Source organism: Trachypithecus francoisi, unplaced genomic scaffold (assembly GCF_009764315.1).
Source record: "Trachypithecus francoisi isolate TF-2019V2 unplaced genomic scaffold, Tfra_2.0 Contig01665, whole genome shotgun sequence".
NCBI lineage: Eukaryota > Metazoa > Chordata > Mammalia > Primates > Cercopithecidae > Trachypithecus > Trachypithecus francoisi.
This window is the reverse complement of record NW_022681447.1, coordinates 445880-469027: the sequence shown is the minus strand read 5'-3', so window position 1 is coordinate 469027 and position 23148 is coordinate 445880. Positions and strand designations below refer to the sequence as shown.

The 23148-nt window shown below is 46.4% G+C and overlaps 2 protein-coding genes across 19 annotated transcripts in view; one reads left to right on the top strand and one right to left on the bottom strand.

Moving 5' to 3' along the window:
- The window catches only part of TOM1L2 (target of myb1 like 2 membrane trafficking protein), a 133731-nt gene extending 114476 nt beyond the window's left edge, over positions 1-19255 (bottom strand). For 7 of the 15 annotated variants that reach the window (XR_004433726.1, XR_004433727.1, XM_033196675.1 and 4 more), the window contains exon 1: positions 19048-19255. Coding sequence is in view for 11 of the 15 variants with exons in the window: in XM_033196675.1 (XP_033052566.1) it covers positions 19048-19099 (52 nt within the window). In the remaining 4 variants the exon portion in view is untranslated. The remainder of the gene's footprint in view (positions 1-19047) is intronic. The other 8 variants (XM_033196620.1, XM_033196651.1, XM_033196655.1 and 5 more) reach the window with 5 other exon arrangements.
- Positions 19256-19272: 17 nt separating this feature from the next.
- The window catches only part of DRC3 (dynein regulatory complex subunit 3), a 47727-nt gene continuing 43851 nt past the window's right edge, over positions 19273-23148 (top strand). The window contains exons 1-2 of one of the 4 annotated variants that reach the window (XM_033196728.1): positions 19273-19761; positions 20999-21035. The gene's annotated coding sequence lies outside the window, so the exon portion shown is untranslated. The other 3 variants (XM_033196733.1, XM_033196717.1, XM_033196740.1) reach the window with 3 other exon arrangements.

Here is a 23148-nt window from a genome sequence, read left to right as displayed (position 1 = left end):
CTGCACTCCAGCCTGGGCAACAGAGCGAGACTCTGTCTCAAAAAAATATAAATAAATAAATAAAGGTAAATTTTATCTTATGTGTATTTTACCACAATAAAAACAAAAGACTGCAGAGAGTCATTCTTGCCCTTGAGCATCAAATAATCAGGAAGCAGCAGTTTGGTTGTTGCAGTATTCCTGGAAGGTGCTGAAGACAAGCAGGAGTGCCCCGGATCACTTTCCCCACCTCAGGAGGACAGAGAATCACTGTCCCTGCAAAAGGCATCACCAACTGTTTAAGAAGCAGATCCCAAACAGGCATTACCATGGGAACAGAGCCTTAAGCATCACCTGGTTCCTAACCCAGGAGGAAACCTATGCCCCACAGCATGCACATGGATGGGGTGTGGAAACAGCCCACAGCTGACCTCACTGACCTGCCCCCGCCAGCCCAACACACATGAAGACACATGGGTGGGGGGAGCACACAGGGTGTGTTGTGGGCCTCACTGGGCTTCAATCCTGTTGGTTGTGTGATTCTGGGAAAGTCACAACACAGGTAAAAATGCCAGCTCACAAAGTCAAGAGGGTTAAATGAGATAAAATCTAGAAAGAACACAGCACAGTCCCCTGCACAAGCAGGTGCTCTATGCATGTTCATTGCCTTGTCTCTTCTTCCAAGTCAACACAAGGATGCCTTCCCTTGTACCCTGTACAGTTAGCTGCTCGCAGGACAGGCATAGGACAGGGCAGGCATTGTTCATCTTTGAATTCAAAATCCCACCTGACTCAACATAGTGCATTTAAATAGTCAGATAATTATTAAATACATATAAGTTATAAGTGCCACTGCAGTTCAGAGGCTTCTGGGCCAGCTTGGTGGCAGTGGGAAGATCTAGGTTAGGTTTCAAAGGATATATGGGTCTAAACCATGAGCAAGAAGGGATGCCTTGCAGGGCTAAAGGCCATGCTGAGCACAGAAGAGGAGGGGTGGGAACAGCAAAGTGAGTACAGACCTTGGTAAGAGAAAAGACGGGAAGAAGCCCAGTCAGTGAAGGCCTTGAACACCAGGCTACATTTATAAATCATTCTTTTTTTTTTTTTTTTTTTTGTGATGGAGTTTCGCTCTTGTTGCCCAGTCTGGAGTGCAATGGTGCGATCTCGGTTCACTGCAACCTCCGCCTCCCGGGTTCAAGCGAGTCTCCTGTCTCAGTCTCTCCAGTAGCTGGGATTACAGGCACCTACCATACGTCCTGCTAATTTTTGTATTTTTAGTAGAGACGGGGTTTCGCCATGTTGGCCAGGCTGGTCTCGAACTACTGACCTCAGGTGATCCACCTGCCTCAGCCTCCCAAAGTGCTGGGATTACAAGTGTGAGCCACTGCGCCCGGCCCTGTTTATAAATCATTCTAAAGGAAATGGGGAGTTTCAGAAATTTTCTGGTAGAGTTGTCCAAAGTTTTGGGAGGTTCCAGAGTGTAGAAAGGGAGGGAGAATAGAAAGAAGAAGACCAGCTGGGTGGTACCGAACTGGTCTAACTCACGGCCTCAAGCAATGGTCCAGGCATGACCAAGGGCTGGACTAAGTTAGAGGAGGAGAAAACTGAGAAGAGCAAACACATGCTAAAGACATTATGGAAAAAAAAAACAAAAAACAAAAAACAAAAAAACTCTCACACAGATACTATGCTCTAAGGTCAAGAGAGGTCCCAGAACCTCCATGGCACAGTGTGGCTCCTCCATCCATTTGCTCAGCCCCTTCCTGACCTCCCTTTCTTTTGCTGTTGCTCACCCTAGAGCAATGTCTTTACGTTCAAAAAGCATTTATGAAATTGAAATGATTGCATTTCATGGGCACCTTGTCAGAAATGTGCCATCACAAGTGACATTTTCGGGTGTCAGAGTTAGTCTCTCATCTGCTGATGGATCCGATTTGCCCAGCTGACAAGTGAGAAGACTGTGACACCAACAATTATAGAAACAAACTCAACCTAGAATCTGGAAATCAAGCTGTTCTCTCCACCTCTTCCATCATATTCAGCAGACAATATGGTAGCCATTGGCAGAGGGCCCTCACTTCTCAAACCACAGCAGCTAGTGGGAACGGCAAGACCCCAGACTACATAACCTTCTTTTTTTTTTTTTTTGAGACAGAGTCTTGCTCTGTCACCAGGTTGGAGTGCAGTGGCGAGATCTCTGCTCACCACAACCTCTGCCTTCTGGATTCAAGCGATTCTCCTGCCTCAGCCTCCCAAGTAGCCGGGATTATAGGCATGCGCCACCATGCCCAGCTAAATTTTTTGTATTTTTAGTAGAAACGGAGTTTCACCATATTGGCCAGGATGGTCTTAATCTCCTGACCTTGTGATCTTCCCGCCTCGGCCTCCCAAAGTGCTGGGATTACAGGCATGAGCCACTGTGCCTGGCCTCTTTTTTGTTGTTTTTTAAGAGATGGAGTTTTGCTCTGTCACCCAGGCTAGAGTACAGTGGCACAATCACAGCTCACTGCAGTCTCCAACTCCTGGGCTCAAGCAATCCTCTTGCCTCAGCCTCCAAAGTAGCTAGGACTACAGGAAGTAGCACCACCACACCCAGATAATTTTTAAATTTTTTGTAGAAATAGGGTCTTGCTATGTTGCCCAGGTGAGTCTCAAATTTCTGGCCTCAAGCAATCCTCCTGCCTCAGCCTCCCAAAGTGCTGGGATTATAGGCATGATCCACTACTCCCTTACACAACCTTTCAAAATGGCAGGTAGAGAAAATAATACATATGATTCTCTTCGAAATATCACTGGGATTCAACACAAAAGAGCATATACTGTATGACTCCACTCATGAACTTCTAGAACAGATAAAAGATCAGTGGTTCCCTCTCCAGTATGTTGGAGGAGAGGATTAACTGGGAAGGTACCTCAGGGAGCTTTCTGGGGTGAGGCTGACAGTGTGTATCTTCATGGGGTAAGGTGACAACATGTATGCATGTGTCAAAACTCTAACAAGATGTATGCATTTTACTACAAGTAAACTACCTCAATGAAAATCATTAGAAGGCAAATATATATATATATTTACACAAAATATATTATATATAAAGTATAAAGTATATTTATATAAAATATGTATTATATGTATATACTTACCTGTGTGCATGTATTTACATGTGTGTATGTACGTACACACGTGTCACAGGCTACACACACACACACACATGATTCATAGGTATGTACAGTCTCCTATGGAAAGCTGTAAGTCTTAAGAAAAACTAGGCTGGGTGTGGTGGCTCATGCCTGTAATCCCAGCACTTTGGGAGGCCGAGGTGGTTGGATCACAAGGTCAGGAGATTGAGACCATCCTGGTTAACATGGTGAAATCCCGTCTCTACTAAAAATACAAAAAATTAGCCAGGAGTGGTGGCAGGTACCTGTGGTCCCAGCTACTCGGGAGGCTGAGGCAGGAGAATGGCATGAACCCAGGAGGCGGAGCTTGTAGTGAGCCAAGATAGTGTCACTGCACTCCAGCCTGGGAGACAGAGCAAGATTCCATCTCAAAAAAAAAAAAGAAAAAGAAAAACTAAAAGTCACTTTGATTTGGGTCTGAAATCTTAAGCTTTAGGTCTGAAATGAACTTGGAAAGCTTGTTCAAACCCTGTTCTTCAAAACAAACGAACGAACGAACAAACTCTTCAAATGAGTAAACCGACAGGACATGTCCCACCCAAAGTCTCACAGCAAATCAGCAGTAGAGTAGTGAACAGTCCCAGACTTTCCCAGTTCTAGCCTGGGATTGGTTTCTCTGGTCTGAACCAGTGCCAGAAAAAATAGATAAAACAGAAGACCATCAGTGATTTTATGAACTAATTTCATTTAAACCATCAAATCTATAGCTAAATAGTATCCCTGACCAAGCCCAGTCTAAATCAGGAGATTAACTTTCAAACAGTAAAATGTATTTGCCTTCATGAGACTGAGTTGAAAATTTCCACTCCATTAAAATGACAGACTTACTACTCCATGCTTACCCTCCCTGCCCATATACAAATATCTAAATGACTGGCAAGAGGCTGTGAGCTAAGTAGGAAGACATGTAAGAGTCATAAAACTGACTCACTGTGGAACCTTGGCAAGTCTCCTACAATAAGAAATATATATTTGGTCTTTGTCCAGGTTCTTGGCACACCTCACCCAAAACCCCTGGAATCTCCTGAGAGATAAGTGTCTTTTGTATGCTAATGAGATTCCTAAGGGCTAGGGCTCCCTGGCCAGAAAGACCAAGGTACAATTCAGTGTTGGAACTTTTAGCCATACCCTCATCCTACCTTACCTCCGGAGAGGGGAGAGGGACTGAAGGTTGAGTTAAAGAGGGACTGGAGGTTGAGTTACTTACCAATGGCCAGATTTAATCATTCATTCCCATATAATGAAACCTCCATTAAAACCCCTAAACAGTGGGGTTCAAAGAACTTGCAGGTAGAACACACAAAGGTGCTGGGAGGCTGGCACAGAAGTTCTCTGCCCCTTCCCCACACCTTGCCCAATGAATCTCTTCCATTTGGCTGTTCCTGAGTTGTATCCGTTGTCTCGAAAATGTAAGTAAAGTGTTCTCCTGAGTTTTGTGAGCCATTCAAGCATATGATCAAACACAGGGAAGGCAACATGGGAATCCCCAATTTATAGCCGGTCATGGCAAGTACAGACGGTAACCAGGAACTTGTGACTGGCATGTGAAGTGGGGGCAGTCTTGTGGGACTGAGCCCTTAACCTCTGGGGTCCGCACCAGCTCCAGGTAGTTGGTATCAGAACTGAATTCAATTGTAGGCCATCCAGTTGATATCAGAAAAAAACAAAAACAAAAACCAAAAAAATCCCTGCACATTTGCTGTCAGAAATGTCATACATCACAGATACCCTCTCTGGGCTTGTTTCCACACCTCTAAAAATGAGAGGGTTGGACCAAATACCACTAAGACCCTTCCAACTAGAGACTTCTGATTCTTTGAATTGCTGGTTTAAGAATTTCCACAGTTAGCATAGGAGACTCTCACTCTCTGGAAGCCACTAGCAAATTCAGCTTTCAAACCCCAAGCAACATCATTTCTCAGGCCTCGTTTCCTATTTCGACTAATGACGTGCCAGAAATCTGTGTGATTTCTCCTTTGAGAAGCAGCAAAAAAAACTCCACAGTGTCCTATTACAGGACCCAATTCTTGTCCCCAGCTCTCAAAGACAGCCCAATTCTCTGAGATGAAAGACTCAGTCTCTCTCTATTACACTCAATTTTTTTTTTTTGAGGCGGAGTCTCGCTCTGTCGCCCGGACTGGAGTGCAGTGGCCGGATCTCAGCTCACTGCAAGCTCCGCCTCCCGGGTTTACGCCATTCTCCTGCCTCAGCCTCCCCAGTAGCTGGGACTACAGGCGCCCGCCATCTCACCCGGCTAGTTTTTGTATTTTTAGTAGAGACGGGGTTTCACCGTGTTAGCCAGGATGGTCTCGATCTCCTGACCTCGTGATCCGCCCGTCTCGGCCTCCCAAAGTGCTGGGATTACAGGCTTGAGCCACCGCGCCCGGCCTACACTCAATTTTAAACCAAAACCCAAAGCAGAATTTTTGACGTGCCTCCCAGACTACAAGGCTTATGCTTCATAAATGATTAAAAGAGCAGCTGGTAATGTCTTAAAAGCAAGTTGGTCAGTTAGACAACTTAGCATCTGTTTAAATTCCCTCTTTTCCTCCATCCAACACTGTAGTTCTAAAGCAAATCCAAAGAAAAAGTAGAATACACAGGTCTTCTATTACTAAGAAGTGCCTCAGCGAGGATGTAAGAAAGCATATCCTTTGAGGAAATTCTCAGAAAACTTGCTGGTATGAAGAGGACACTTGTACACTGAGTTACAGGAGGAGAACTGAAACGGAGTACATAATTTACAATACTAGCGAAGGTCTGGATTTAAGACAACTATTACTAGATTTTTCAGCTACCAATTTCATTCAGGCATTCATTCACTCAATCCCACAGACAATACTAAGCTCTCTGGTTTAGTGGTTAAGAGCACCGGCTCTGCTGCCCACAGACCTGAGTTGAAATCCCTGCTCTGCCACTGATACTACACAGATCTTGAGGAGGGTACTTGACTTTTTTTTTGTTTTGAGACAGGATCTGGCTCTGTCACCCAAACTGGAGTGTAGTGGCACAAACTCAGCTCACAGCAACCTCTGCCTCCTGGGCTCATGCCATCCTCCCACCTCAGCTTCCCAAGTAGCTGGGACTACAGGTACACACTACCATGCCCAGCTGATTTTTGTATTTTTTGTAGGGACGGAGTTTTGCCATGTTGCCCAGACTGGTCTCGAACTCCTAAGCTCGAGCGATCCTCCCATCTTGGCTGCCCAGAATACTAGGATTACAGGCATGAGACATCGAGCCCAGCCGGTATTTCACCTCTAAGCCTTAGTTTTCTAGTCTTTTAAAATATGACTGATAGGCCTGGGTGACACAGTAAGACTCTGTCTCAAAAAAAAAAAAAAAAGAGTGATAATACCTGCCTTACAGAATTGTTGTGGGAATTAAAGAAAAGAATGCATGTAAACTACATAACCCAGTACCTAGTGAGGAGAGATAGTCTGACTGCTACTAATAGCACCATCCTTATCTTCAAGGCATTGTGTTAGATTCTACTGAAAGATAAGGGCATGACACAGAAGGTACAAGCAACAAAAGAAAAAACCAGAGAAACTGGACTTAAAACTTCTGTGCATTAAAGAACACTATCAACAGAATATAAAAGGCAACGCACAGAATGGGAGAAAATATTTGTTAATCACATATCTGATAAGAGATTAATATCCAGAATATATAGAGAACTCCTAAAACCAAACAACAACAAAACCCAATTAAAAACTAGGCAAAGGATTTGATCAGCCATTTCTCCAAAGAAGATACACAAATGGCCAATAAGCACATGAAAAGATGCTCAATATCAGTAATCATGAAGAAAACGCAAATCAAAACTACAATGAGACACCAATTCATACCCATTAGGATGGCTGCTATAAAGAAAAAAAATGAACCAAGTGCAGAGGTTCACGTCCTGTAATCCCAACACTTTGGCCAAGATGGAAGATCACCTGAGTCTGAGAAGTCCAGGAGGTTAAGACTAGTCTGGGATACATGGGGAAGCCCTGTCTCTACAAAAAAAAAGAATTTTTTTTTTAAATTAGCTAGGCATGGTGGTGCATGCCTATAGTCCTAGCTACTCAGGAGGCTAAGGCGGGAGGATTGCTTGAGTTCAGAAGTTCAAAGCTGCAGTGAGCGATGATCATGCCACTGTGTTCTAGCCTGGGTGACAGAGGGAGACCCTGTCTATTAAAAAAAAAATTGAAAACAGAGACATGAATAGATATTTGTACACTCATGTTCATAGCAGCATTATTTACAATAGTCAAAAAGTGGAAGCAACTCAGGTGACCATCAATGGAAGAATGAATAAACACAATGTGGTATAAACTTACACAACAGAATATTATACATCCTTAATGAGGAAGGAAACTTTGACATGCTCCAACAGAGATGAAACTTGAAGACATTATGCAAGTGAAGTCAGTCATGAAAGGATAAATACTGTATGATTCCACTTATATGAGGTTTCATAATAAATATTATATGATTCCACTTATATGAGGTTCTTAGAGTAGTCATATTCAGAGTGACAAAGTAAAACAGTAGTTGCCAGGGGCTGCGGGGAGGAGGGAACAGGGAGATATTGTTTCACTTTTGCAAGACAAGAAGAGTTGTAGAGATGGTTAGTGGTGATGGTTGCACAACAATGTGAATATATACATATATATATATATATATTTTTTTTTTTTCTTTTTTTAGGGACAGAGTCTTGCTGTGTCACCCAGGCTAGAGTGCAGTGACATGATCTCAGCTCACTGCAACTTCCACCTCTAGCAATTCTCCTGCCTCAGCCTCCCGAGTAGCTGGGACTACAGGCGCACACCGCCATACCTGGCTAATTTTTTTGTATTTTAGTAGAGACAGGGTTTCACCAGTGTTGCACAGGCGGGTCTCGACTCCTGAGCTCAGGCAATCCACCCACCTCAGCCTCCCAAAGTGTCAGGATTATAGACGTGAGCCACCGCGACTGGCCCAATGTCAATATATTTAATGCCATTGAACTGCACACTTAAAACCAGTTAAAATTGTAAATTTTGGGCCTGGTGCAATGGCTCACGCCTATAATCCCAGCACTTTGGGAGGCTGAGGTGGGTGGATCACGAGGTCAAGAGATCAAGACCAACCTGGCCAACATGGTGAAACCTCATCTCTACAAACATTGCAAAAAAACTAGCTGTGTGTGGTGGTGCACGCCTCTAGTCCCAGATACTCGGGAGGCTGAGGCAGGAGAATAGCTTGAACCTGGGAGGCGGAGGTTGCAGTGAGCCGAGATCGTGCCACTGCACTCCAGCCTGGGTGACAGAGTGAGACTCCGTCTCAAAAAAAAAAAAAAAAAGAAATTTTGTTATATGTATTTTATCACAGTTTTTTTTTTAAAGAATAAATAGAAACAGGTGCCCTCATGGAACGTTTAGTCTAAATGATGTATAACATAACACATTTTGCTTTTACATACTCACTTGACCCCTGTAAGGTGTGACAGTGCAAGTATTCCTGTACTCCCTTCACCACCACAGTTTACAGATTGGGAAACTGAGTTTTAGCAGTTGCCGGACTCATACAAAAGCAGTTACATCGAGAAGCAAAGATGGGACTGACTCCAATTTAGAACAAAGAGTGCTAAGTGCTGGAAGAGAACAAAGAGAGAGCAATGGGAGTTCACATTCCCACTGGCGGAACTATGCTATCTTTCTGGAATTCCCATTTGAAATCAGTTTAGGCTCCTTCTTATCCAAATGGAAACAGACCATGCTTGATGTCTAAAAGGAAACATGAACAAACAAAAACGCTGGAGCTAGAGCCCCTAGCTGGAGAGGATAGCTCCGCCTACTTGAGCCAGGAAACCTTGGGCAAGTTTCTGAACCCGTGTAAGTCTCTATTTCTTCACCTGTAAGATGAAGATAATGTCACTCACTTAACAGTGGTTCCAGAGGAAAAAATTTTTAATGAGGTAAGTATGCACAGCACTCAGCAAGGTGCCTGGCACATGGTGAGGGCCAGGAAATGATGGCTAGTAATGTTAGCTTTGAAAGATGCTAAATACCAGTGACAGAAAGAAACCTATGGAGTGAACAACTATGCAGAATATACTCTACCATGTGCTGTGAAGGTCACAAGGAACCAGAAAGTAGAGGAGGCTCCAGCCTTATTCAGCAGGTATGGCAATAAACACGTGATAAATAACACAAGATAAATAACAACAATAACAGTGGAGGGAGGGAATCAAGAAGTCTAAATATATTAGTTGACTGTATGACACTGTGCTAGGGATTTTAAGCACATTATCTCATTTAATCGTCACAAAAACCTGGAGGACAAGTAATATTTTCTATTTTATAGATAAGGGAAGAACCAAATGAATGATATGGATAGCAAGCACTGTGAGCTCAGAGAAGAGATTCATCACCATAAACAGGGTGGTCTAGGAAGGCTGCCTGTAGGAAGAGGTGAGGACTGATGGGCATCAGGCTTGATGATTGAATGGAGAAAAGCAGATAATCTCCTAAATCAAGAAGACTGGAAGGAGCAATAACATATGTAACCAAGTCTGAGACTGGTTTTAAAAGTCACCTCTTTTAACCACAACAAGCTGGGTCAGCAGAAAAAGTCTGAATGTTATTTATATCTTTTCAGACTACTAGGTTAGCTCAACATTTCTGGGTGATTTACCTGCTAGCTCAAGAGCAACAACCTTAACTGATGCTCCTCTGGGCAATGTATTTACACCGTTTTCCTTTCCTAATATCCCAAGTAAATAAATAAATAAATGTAGATTATACAGAAATATGATAAAAGTGGTTCTACAATGTCACCTCTTCAAGGCATGAGAAGATGAAGAGGGAAATACAAAAGTATTCCATTATGTGAAATAAGCATCTCAACAAATTTCTAAGGACGCACATTGTGGAGATTTTTTTCTCCTTTGTATTTTTTCTATATCTTTCATATTTTCTATCTAGTTATACATCATTTTATAAAAAGCACAATTAAAGGCTGGGCACAGTGGCTGAAACCTATAATCCCAGCACTTTGGGAGGCTGAAACAGGAGGATCACTTGAGCCCAGGAGGTTGAGGCTGTAACTACGATCATGTTATTGCATTCCAGCCTGGGTGACAAAGCAAGACCCTGACTCAAAAAAACAAAACAAAACAAAAACCACACAATTATATGAGAATTTTAGATATTCTGATAGCCCACTCCTAAGCAGTGGCATAATTCTAGAAAAGCCCTGGGAATGTGTCAGCTCCTGTCCTTGTATACAATAAACAGAGCAGGAGGAGGAGCAGGCTGATGCCCCACGTGACTTTCGATGTCAGGGGTTTTAAGACCTGTCCAGGCAATTAAGGACAAATGCTCTAGACTTATTCCCAGTGCTCCATCAACCTGCCTTGGCACCTTTCTGTTTCTGAGGGGACTTCATAGACAGTGTCCCTACCCTTGACCTCAGAGGAAGCAGCACTGACCACAGCTGACTTCCCCCCTCCTTCCCCCACCTTCCCTCCCCAGTTCTGCACAGAAGAGGGCTTTGATGGTAGAGAGAATGATCCTCTGGTGACTGCTAAGGAGAAATCTCCCTATCTCTGTAATGATATTTATGCTTCCATGCTATTCCCCTCCCTAGAAGTCTTTCATGTCTCCCCAGTACCTCTAAAAAAAAGTTCAAACTACTTAGCCAACATATGAAGCAAGCCCTCCACACAATCAGGCCTTATCCTCCCTTCCCAGTCTCACCTCCTATCACTCTCCTTTGCTAGGCAAATAGAATAAATCCCATCACCCCGCCTACCCCTTAACATCCAGCATTTGCTCAAGTTGTCTCTGCCAAGAAACCAAACATCCTTTTCCATTTCTACACAAACCAAATCCTATTCATTCATCAAAGCCCTGCTCAGCAGACACCACCTCCTCAGAGTTTTCCTGAGTTCCTCCTTCCCTCCTACAGTGTTCCTCTTCACTTTACTCTTGCTGAGGGCAGCACAGCGTGACAGGATACCAGCTCTGGAGCCAGAACGCTGCTTTCAGACTTTAGCTTCCTCACTGCTAGCTGTGTGACCTTAGGTAGGTGCCATACCTTCTCATTGTCTTAATGTCCCCATGTGAAAATGGAGATAACAACAGTACCTTCCTCACAGCACTGCTGTGAGGATCGAATGACTGCAAGATGTATAAAGTGCCTACTTCAGTCTTTGGTACATAGGAATACAACATTAAACTTTTTTTTTTTTTTTGAGACGGAGTCTCACTCTGTCGCCCAGGCTGGAGTGCAGTGGCCGGATCTCAGCTCACTGCAAGCTCCGCCTCCCGGGTTTACGCCATTCACCTGCCTCAGCCTCCCGAGTAGCTGGGACTACAGGTGCCCGCCACCTCGCCCGGCTAGCTTTTTGTATTTTTTAGTAGAGATGGGGTTTCACTGTGTTAGCCAGGATGGTCTCGAGCTCCTGACCTCGTGATCCACCCGTCTCGGCCTCCCAAAGTGCTGGGATTACAGGCTTGAGCCACCGCGCTCAGCCTAAACTTTTTTTTTTTTTTTTTTTTTTTTTTTTTTTTTTTTTGAGACGGAGTCTCGCTCTGTGGCCCGGGCTGGAGTGCAGTGGCCGGATCTCAGCTCACTGCAAGCTCCGCCTCCCGGGTTCACGCCATTCTCCTGCCTCAGCCTCCCGAGTAGCTGGGACCACAGGCGCCGCCACCTCGCCCGGCTAGTTTTTTGTATTTTTAGTAGAGACGGGGTTTCACCGTGTTAGCCAGGATGGTCTCGATCTCCTGACCCCGTGATCCGCCCGTCTCGGCCTCCCAAAGTGCTGGGATTACAGGCTTGAGCCACCGCGCCCGGCCCTAAACTTTTTTAAAAACCCCAAAAACAGGGCCGGGCATGGTGGCTCACACCTGTAATCCCAGCACTTTGGGTGGCCAAGGTGAGCGGATCACCTGAGGTCAGGAGTTTGAGACCAACCTGGTCAACATGGTGAAACTCTGTCTCTACCAAGAATACAAAAATTAGCCGGTCGTGGTGGTGGGTGCCTGTAATCTCAGTAACTTGGGAGGCTGAGGCAGGAGAATCCCTTAAACCCAGGAGGCGGAGGTTGCAGTGAGCCAAGATCGTGCCATTGCACTCCACCCTGGTCAACAGAGCAAGACTCCATCTGGAAACAAACAACAACAACAACAACAACAACAACAACAACAAAACCCAAAAACCTTTAGCCATTATTATTATTACCTGAGGTCACCCCTCCTACATTTCTTTACTGCATTTATCTATCCAATCTTGCAACTACTTTCTATCTTACCTAATTTAGATACCTACACACTGGGAAATTCTTAGCTTGCTATACACAGATAGTACAGGGCCACTGAATGAATAAATGAACGAATTCTAAATAATCACTCTTTTAGCCTGTCCACAAGAAAAACCACATTTAATGTTTGAAGAACCATAAAGAAAAGATTAAAGATACAGAACTTTAAATCAAGAACAACAGTTCTCGAAGTGAACCAGTAGCATCAGCATCACTAGAGAACCTGATAGAAATGTAGAATGCTAGTTTCCACCCCAAACCTACTGAAACAGAAACTCTGATGGTGGGATCCACTTTTAACAGGCCCTCCAGGTGATTCCCTTGTGGCTGAATCATGAGCTCTGAGAGCCGAAAGTAACATAAATGGCAACATAGAATAAGCACTGGATCAGGAGTAGATTCTAGGCTTCACTCTGGCATTGACCTTGCACAAGTCTCTTAACTTCTCAGAGCCTCAGATGCGATACAGGGATGTTAACACGCAAATAGTTAAATGTTGTGAGGGTTAAATGAGATTTATGTACAGAGTTTGCATATAGTTGGTACTTAAGAATTATAAGTTCTTCCAGTTCTCTTCCTGTGTATCTCACAAGGTTGTGAACACTAAATAAAATGACTGAAGCAAAAGGGTTTTGCAAATTCCTGCCCTTGAACATCAGACTCCAAGTGCTTCAGCTTTGGGACTCAGACTGGCGTCCTTGTTTCTCAGCTTTCAGACAGCCTACTGTGGGACCTCATCTTGTGACTGCGTGAGTCAATACTCCTTAATAAACTCCACTAAATACATACATCTATCCTATTAGTTGTGTCCCTCCAGAGAACCCTAATACACATAGCAATCTGAGGGACAACTAATTATTCTCGGTATAAACAGCCAGGTTAAACGTCTACCATTCACAGGATATTATGAAGTAGTTTATGTCCAACAACCACTCAGTCTACAAACAAACTCTGCAACAGAATATCTGCTTCTTGCCTGTTTATTAAAGTAGAACAATGAAGAGAATACATGCCCACCACCCCCAATATTCTCATCAGAATTACCTAACTACTCACTGATCTTTGAATCTAAACTTCACTCTTGGAAAAGGATTTTCTAAAAACTTTTTCTAGCCAACACAAGGAAAACTGCAAACTGCTGCAGACACAACGGACCTGACTTGGGGAACTCCCCAGGTATGACATCCAACTCCAAGCTGTCATCCAACTCCAAGCAGTTGTGGAAGGCTGAGATTAAGACAGTTAACATTTTGAAGTTTGTTGCAGAACAGAAAATTAAGAAATACAAGTAAGTACTCTTTCTTCCTCCACACTTCTTAGCCTCTCACACCATGGCTAGGCTTTCTCTCTCTCTGGGTCTCGCTCTGTCTCTTTTTTTTTTCTTTTTTGGGACGGAGTCTCACTCTGTTGCCCAGGCTGGAGTGCAAATGGTGCTATCTCGACTCACTGCAACCTCCACCTCCCGGGTTCAAGGGATTCTTCCACCTTAGCCTCCCAAGTAGCTGGGATTACAGGCACGCACCACCATGCCCAGCTAATTTTTGTATTTTTAGTAGAGACGGGGTTTTGCCATGTTAGCCAGGCTGGTCTCAAACTCCTAACCTCAGGTGATCCACCCGCCTCGGCCTCCCAAAGTGCTGGGATTACAGCCGTGAGCCACTGCACCTCTCCGGCTTACTCTCGCTCGAAACCATGCTTTCTACTCAGGAACTAACTTCCAGAATAAAGGGCAGGATGGATGCAAGAAATGCACAGTTAACTACGTCAGACTGTGGTCTTAGCTGCTAGCTTGAGATGAACATGCTAAGTGTTCTACTAAATCGTACCAGGTTAGAATGTTTGCGTGAGGCCTATGCACAAGACAGAATAAGAGTTACTCCACCAACCACTCAGACCCAGGACACCTTTTGTGAGCCCGTTGCCTCTGCTGAAGGCTCCCTAAAAGCAGCTTGTTAATATTTGCATCCCCAGAGCCTAGCGCAGGCCTGGCCCCCCACAGGCACTCATAACTGCCTACTGAAGTGAACAGACAAAATCATTTAGGTGTAATCCCCATGCAGCTGTTGAGAAGTATTTTTTTATAGGCAGGGAAAATTAGGTCCAAAGAGACTAAAAGTTGAAGTCAGTTAAAGAACGTAGTATTTGGGCCGGGCGCAGTGGCTCACTCCTATAACCCTAACACTTTGGGAGGCTGAGGCAGGTGGATCATGAGGTCAGGAGTTCAAGACCAGCCTGGCCAAGGTAGCGAAACCCCATCTCTACTAAAAATACAAAACAACGCGGCGGTAATCCCAGCTACCCGGGAGGCTGAGACAGGAGAATCGCTTGAACCTGGGGGGCGGAGGTTGCAGTGAGCCCATATCATGCCACTGCTCTCCAGCCTGGGTGACAAAGTGTAACTCCATTTCAAAAAAAAAAAAAAAAAAAAAAGGCCAGGCGCGGTGGTTCATGCCTGTAATCCCAGCACTTGGGAGGCCAAGGTGGGCGGATCACGGGTCAGGAGATCGAGACCATCCTGGCTAACATGGTGAAACCCCATCTCTACTAAAATACAAAAAAATTAGCCGGGCGTGGTAGCGGGCGCCTGTAGTCCCAGCTACTTGGGAAGCTGAGGGAGGAGAATTGCCAGAACCCGAAAGGCAGAGCTTGCAGTGAGCCAAGATCACGCCAGTGCACTCCAGCCTGGGCGACAGAGCGAGACTCCGTGTCAAAAAAAAAAAAAAAAAATGTAGTCTTTGATGCCATCCATCCAGAGCAGGGCTTCATCCTGTGGCTAAACCCTACTTGCCACCACTCCCCACAGCCACCTCTGCTCCATTAAGACTGGGGCTCACAGGCCGGGCGCGGTGGCTCAAGCCTGTAATCCCAGCACTTTGGGAGGCCGAGACGGGCGGATCACGAGGTCAGGAGATCGAGACCATCCTGGCGAACACGGTGAAACCCCGTCTCTACTAAAAATACAAAAACTAGCCGGGCGAGGTGGCGGGCGCCTGTAGTCCCAGCTACTCGGGAGGCTGAGGCAGGAGAATGGCATAAACCTGGGAGGCGGAGCTTGCAGTGAGCTGAGATCCGGCCACTGCACTCCAGTCCGGGCGACAGAGCGAGACTCCGCCTCAAAAAAAAAAAAAAAAAAAGACTGGGGCTCACAGACGTGCCCGTGCCCCACTCCCTGCCTCATTCAGCTGTCCCTAGGCCCAGTGATCCTGCATGCGGAGTTCCTACCCATCCTTTATGAACAGCCCTGAGATTCAAAGAAGCCAGTCCCTGTCACCCCAGACTCTTCTGAATTCTTTCTGACTCCTTCGGCACTTACAGTCTACTCCACTCATAGTTTCATGCATCTCCGCCTTCTCTCCTGAAACCGTAAATCCACTGAGGACAGAGATCAGAGATGGAGCAGCTCTTTTTTTTTCTTTTTCTTTTGGAGACAGAGTCTCATCTCACTCTGTCACCCAGGCTGGAGCGCAGTGGCGCAATCTTGGCTCATTGCAACCTCTGCCTCCCAGGTTCAAGCGATTCTCCTGCCTCAGCCTCCTGAACAGCTAGGATTACAGGCACCCACCACCATGCCTGGCTCATTTTTATATTACTAGTAGAGACAGGGTTTCACCATATTGGCCAGGCTGGTCTCAAACTCCTGACCGTGAGTGATCCACCACCTTGGCCTCCCAAAGTGCTGGGATTATAGGCATGAGCCACCACAACCAGCCTACAGCTGCTGTTTTTAATCATTAGCTTTGTAGTTGTTATTTTATTTCTGTATTCCCCCTCCCTCCCACCAACCCCATAACCTCCCACGTTCTTTTAAAAGAGTACCAACAACACTAAATATCAGGAAAGTCACTTTGACACTTTGTCACAACAGTACAGAATATACATTAGCACCTCATTCTGTCCATTAATCATTTACCTGAACTGAAACGATCTATTGGCTACCTGGCAATGGGGAGCCATCATCATCTTTACACTCAAGCATCTTACGAGCAATGGTGAGCCCTGGGGCCTGGTAGGGTCTTTTCCTTCACAGGTCACAGAAGGGCCAGCTGTTTCACACACCCTCTCCGGATAGAAAATCCAACTCTAACTTAAGTATCCTGTTATTAACAGTGACAGTTTCAATTTACTGAGCTTCTACTATGTTCCAGATACTATGCTAAGTGTTTTCATATATTATCTCATTTAAACTACATCACTCTGTGAATATGAATCTCTCTCTCTCTCTCTCTCTCTCTCAGAAGACTGACAAACTAAACCTCAGAAAGGCAACACAATCTTCTGGGGTCACACAGCCAAGAAATGGGCCAGGTCAAAATTCAACTCAGGTCTTCCTAACAGAAATAACACGTTCTTTCCACTTGCTATATATCCCTACATCCCTTATATTTGTTTTTGGGGTTTTTTTGTTGTTGTTGTTTGTTTGTTTTTTTGAGATGGAGTCTCACTCTGTTGCCCAGGCTGGAGTGCAGTGGCACGATCTCAGCTCACTGCAACCTCTGCCTCCCGGGTTCAAGCGATTCTCCTGCCTCAGCCTCCTGAGTAGCTGGGACTACAGGTGCATGCCACCCCGCCTGGCTAACTTTTTTTTTTTTTTTGTATTTTTAGTAGAGATAGGGTTTCACTGTATTACGCCAGAATGGTCTCAATCTCCTGATCTCATGATCTGCCCGCCTTGGCCTCCCAAAGTGCTGAGATTACAGGCATGAGCCACCGTGCCCGGTCATACTTGTATTTTAAATCCCCTTTAACTTCTACCCCTCATCTACTACCTTGTCATTTTAAAAATGTAGAGCTTCCTATTTTAAAAGGGACAGAAAAGAAAATAATTCCCCCAAGTTTTCTGGCTCCCTCCATTAACTGGCTGGAAATTAGTTTTTGGAGTGTGGCTGCCACGCAAGAGAACCTGAAGAGAGTGAGAAAGGCCACAAGGAAGAAGTAAGGAAGTAAAAATTCAGAGACTCTCCAGTGGGCAGCAAGGGACAAAATGTCAAAAAGGTGGGAAAACACTCTTTTGGGGTCCATGATGCATTAAAAAAGATACTATGCCAGAAAGTAAAGGAAGGCTCCTAAATGCTAATTAGCTAACAGGAGAGACCTCAATAAGTTTACAGGCCCCACTAAAGGCTGGAAAGTAAGCTAGAGTTTCATAAGCAAAGCAGAAAATAAACAAATCACTACTGCCAAAATCAGGCCCATAAGAACACCAAACATCCTGGCTCATAAAAGATGTTTTACCAGTCCTTCAACCAACCAGGAGGAACCCAGTTTTCAAACAAATTAATCAGCATTCTTGACTGATCAAGTGGCATAAGCCACTGCCTTGGGTGAAAAGGCAAGTTGTTTTTTTATTAAGGAAGTCCCATATGGTGGCCATTTCAGTATTCCTTTACCTACACTTTGGGCTTTCCTTATCCAGGATTCTGGCCATCTCTGGTGTCCCCAGGTGTCCACATCCCCTCTGTAGGATTAACAGATAATCCTGAATAACATTCTCTTTACATTGCCAACAAAAGATTTCAGCTTTGGTAAATATAATACGAGGCGGGGGAGGGAGCAACAGTCAACGTGCAGAGTACTACAAAGAATATCAAAACCTGAGAACTTTAAGGGACCTACCACATCTCATCTCCAAACACTTTAACAGGGGAACTTCAAATCAGAAAGGGCACAGGTCATACGGAGTCACTGGCAAAACCACTGCTAGAGTCCAGGCTTCCGTAATTCCCAGACCAGGGCTCTTATCATTAAATAACACAGCCTCCCTTCTTTCCTGGGAGGCACTGCAGGCATGCCATCCCCCTGCCAAGATAATCACCCTCCAAGAGCCCCTCCTCCCATCCCAGTCCCTCCTACAGCCCAGCTGAGTTGCAGCTCAAATTAGCAAGTCCCGGAGCAGGGGGCATTTCTGGGAGGGTGCCCAGTCTGATGGTTGCTGGTACCGAACAGGAGGAACAAAGATAGAGAAGAAGGTGACATCCCACAAAGGGTCTGGGAGAACTAGGTCCTTGGGGCAGTGGCAGCGAGCCTGCTGGGCTGGATAAAGACACATGCAGTGGCATCTCCCAAAGGGTATTGGGGAAGCAGACCAGCAGTTGGCACCACCTCTAGGAGCAAAAGGAAGGAAGGGCTGAGCCCTGATGGTCAGGGAAGCCTGGGGCATCTCCGAGTTCAAGTTGGGCCTCAGGGATGCCTCTGGCAGAGTGGCACTGGCGCCCGTGAGGTGGCACCAGTGCCCGGGAGGAGGCCCGAGGACACAGATGCCCTGCCTGCCCGTGGGATAGCACCGGCACCCGGCGGAGGCCCAGTCCGCCCGTGAGGTTGCACCGGCGCCCGGCGAAGGCCCGACGACCAGGATGCCCAGCCCGCCCGTGAGGTGGCACGGGCGCCCGGCAGAGGCCCAGCCCGCCCGTGAGGTGGCACCGGCGCCCAGTGAAGGCCCGACGACCAGGATGCCCAGACCGCTCGTGGGGTGGTACCCGCGCCTGGCGGAGGCCCAGCCCGCTCGTGAAGTGGCACCGGCGCCCAGCGGAGGCCCGCGGTCCTCACCAGCCGGATCAGCGCTGCGGTCGCCCAGCCTCCCGCCCCACACGCGGCCTTACCGAGGCACTGCCCCACCGGGGTGCTGAACGGGTTCCCCAGGAGGAACTCCATCTTGGGTGGACAACACGCAGCGGCCCGGACCCCCTGTCTGCCACCGAGGTCTCAGCGGTAACCCGCCGGACTCCCGTCCTGACTGACACTTGCCCCTCCCCACCCTCCGGAACGCCGAGCGCCGGGACCTTGGCCCCGCCCCCTTACCGCGTCTCTATTGGGGGACACCTACAAAGCCCGCCTCCGATTGGCCGTTACACCTACGTCAGCAAAGCCCCCACCCACCCCGCAGCGTCCGATTGGGCCGAGGAGCGAGCTAGGTCACCGGAGTCTCTGTCAGCCATGGTGGCACCTCCCCTGGCCCGCCCCCGAAGAGGAAATTGCGCATTTTGATTCCTCCGTATATTGGTCAATCTAAAGGATTCTCACTATTATTGGACGAAAGACGAGTCAATCACTCAAAGAGAAGGACGGAACAGAGGTGAATCTAGGAATACCCCCCCATAGAAAGTAGTGATTGGAGAAACATTTGTTTTCTCTACGGCTGATTGGTGTTAGGAGTGTTTCCCCACCCGAGATGTGGTCACGTGATCTGTCAACTTTCACCCAGGATGTCTCCCTGCTGACTTCCCCTTAGCAACCAAGTCGCGGCGCTTGGTTCCCCAGCAACCAGGAGACGCGTCAGCTGCGTGGGACCAGTTGAGTTCCCAGCGCTTGAGAAGGTGAGACCTGGGAGCTGAGGCTCTGGGAGGACTCGCAGGGACAGACAGCGCCCGACTTAACTCCTTCCTGTTACCCTTCTCTCGGAGAACGCCGTCCCGGCCCTTCTCGTTTATCAAATGAGCACGTAGGTCCTCTCCCAGCCACTTTACAGTCGTGCTGAGACAGCCAAGACCCTTTAGTCCTGGGCTTATCAAGCTTTTGTAATAAAAAAGAAATACTAGGGGAGCATTTCCCGAGGGAGCAGGGCTAGAATCGATTTTTAAGAGGTTCCGTCTTCCAGCTTCCTTTCATAAGAGAGGTACCCTGTCCACCGATAACTTTTCCCAGAATTTAGCCATCATATCTGACCTCATAACTGTCAAATGATTTCATCTTGGTACTGTATAAACTGCTTTGGATGTGAATACGGATACTCAGGTTCTACATCTGTCTCTGTCAGCAACTCATTGTATGACTTTGGACAAGTTCCTTTCCCTCCCTGGAGCCTCAGATTCCCTAGCTGGGAAATAAGGGCATTAGGACTTCCTTTTTTATGGCCTCCGGAGCTTACATGTACTTAAATAATGCTTGTGCACTGAGCACACAGTAAGCATTCAGTAAGTGATTGATTTTATTCTTTTAAAAACAATTTTTGGGCCGGGCGCGGTGGCTCAAGCCTGTAATCCCAGCACTTTGGGAGGCCGAGACGGGCGGATCACGAGGTCAGGAGATCGAGACCATCCTGGCTAACACGGTGAAACCCCGTCTCTACTAAAAAAAAATACAAAAAACTAGCCGGGCGCGATGGCGGGCGCCTGTGGTCCCAGCTACTCGGGAGGCTGAGGCAGGAGAATGGCTAAACCCGGGAGGCGGAGCTTGCAGTGAGCTGAGATCCGGCCACTGCACTCCAGCCTGGGCGACAGAGGGAGACTCCGTCTCAAAAAAAAAAAAATTTTTGTTCATTATTTATTTATTTATTTTTAAAAATGGAGACGGGGTCTTGCTATGTTGCCCGGACTGATCTTGAACTCCTGAGCTCAAGCAATCTTCCCACCTCGGCCTCCCAAAGAGCTGGGATTACAGGTGTAAGCCATCTCACCCAACCAATTTTCTTCCTATCAATTCATGGCCAATAGGGACTATAGTTTTCAGATCCTGTTGACCCCAGGTTATCGTTTCCCAGGAAAATTCTGGATCTGTTCTCTGCGACAAGGCTACTCCGTTGACAGTTGTGTAAAACTCTGCTGCTTTCCACAGCTCCAACCTCTCTGGTCTTCAACAACACTATCATCAGGCAAGTCAAAGGGGACCCAGGTTGGGTGGTAAACTACTAAGATCCCCGTAGTGGAGGACTGTTTGGGCCTTGGCCCTGAACCCAGGACAACTGTGAGAAACATTGTGAGCTGTGGCAACGATAATCCCCAGTACCCTAGGTACAGTTGAGTCATGATTAGGAAAATGGACTCTGCCATATGCTAAGTGTATGAAGTTGGGCATGTTAATTAACCTTGTTAACTAGCTTCTGTTTTCTTATCTGGATATTGGTGATTATTAGCCCTACATGGAAGTTAAGTTTCTAGAAATTTCTCCCATTCACATCTTGCTAACACCCTGGTCATCTCTCACCTAAGTACTTTTGCAATTCTCAGTACTGCTGCTAGAGTGAGCTTCTTAAAAACTAAGATCTGATCACATTGCTGCCCTTATTTTTTTTTATTTTTTGAGATGGAGTTTCGCTCTTGTTGCCCAGGCTGGAGTGCAGTGGCATGATCTCGGCTCACTGCAACCTCCGCCTCCCGGTTTCAAGCGATTCTTTTGCCTCTGCCTCCCAGGTAGCTGGGACTACAGGCATGCACCACCATAACCAGCTAATGTTGCTGCCCTTATTAAGCCCTAGGTGCTTTCCAGGGGTTCTAGGATAATAACAGAACTCCCATAGACCTCTCCAACCTTGCATGATTTCAGCCAAAGGGCAACACGTCTGTTCTCTCCCACCTCAAGGGCCTTGCCATGAAGTTATCTCCTCCTTCTTTCCTACTTGTCCTTCACATCAGCCCTGTCGTCCTTGGCCAGGCCAGGTGCCCCTAATGTACGATTTCATAGTTCCCTACACCTACAAATTGTCATGGTTTGTAATTAAATAGCTGTATTATTGTTTGATTCATGCCTGAAGCAGGGGTAAAAATCCATCTGTTTTATTCACAACATGTAGCAGTTCCTCACTACCCGTGTTTGGACTAAATATGTGATCTCACACAAATGCAGGAGGGAGGAATTATCCACCTTTTACAGATGGGAAAGCCCAGGCTTAGATAGGTGAAGTGAGTTACTAAAAAATGCACAGTAAGGATCCAAATGCTGCCCTGATGTGCTTATAAAATAGCATGTGTAATAACAATCCCACATTTCCTAGCATAGCAGTTGCTGGGCTTGACTGAAAGCAAACTTGATCTGTCACAGGTACCAAGGCCCTGATGAAGTAAGAGGGATAAGTCAGTTAAAGTTTTGAAATCAAAATTAAGAGTCATTTCCCAAAGTATAGCACCTTTTTTTTTTTTTTTTTTTTTTTGATGGTGAGATGGAGTCTCGCACTCTGTCGCCAGGCTGGAGTGCAGTGGTGTGCGCTCTTGGCTCACCGCAACCTCCAACTCCCTGGTTCAAATGATTCTCCTGCCTCAGCCTCTCGAGTAGCTGGGATTACAGACATGTGCCACCACACCCAGCTAATTTGTGTATTTTTAGTAGAGTCAGGGTTTCACCATGTTGACCAGGATGGTCTTGATCTCCTGACCTTGTGATCCGCCCACCTCAGCCTCCCAAAGTGCTAGGATTACAGGTGTGAGCCACCGCACCTGGCCAAAAAAAGAAAGCCAAACACTTTACAGAAAACATCAGCCAAATATAACACATTAAAATTCCCCCGAAGACAAGTTGATGACAAGTTATGGGAAACCTTAGGGGAAACCACTACACAAGAGTGGGGAGCTAGAGAGAGAGGCCGAGGGCTGGAACCGTCTTTGGGGATAGAATCAGTCACCCCAATGAGGTGGAGCCAGTGTGACAGATTAGAGAGAGTAGGAAGAAAAGGACCAAGGTCTTGGGAGAATGGAAGGCACAGGTGGAGAAGGGGTAGGGGTTGAAGGATGTGGAGGCTATGCCTCCCCTGGAAGCAAGAGAGAAGTGTGCACAAGAGCTCATTGAGACATTTTATGAGGGACAGTTCAGGGCAGAGGATGCATATTTGCAGAAGCTACATCCAAGTGGATGGTTGAGTAGGAAAGAGGAGGGCAGTCTTAGAGGGAAGTCTCTAAGACCAGGTAACAGGATTGTATGGCCCAACCTGGCTTTTCAGCGGACACCATCAGCCCTGCACCAGGGCTCCAGCAGTGCCCAGTGGAATGAAAAGC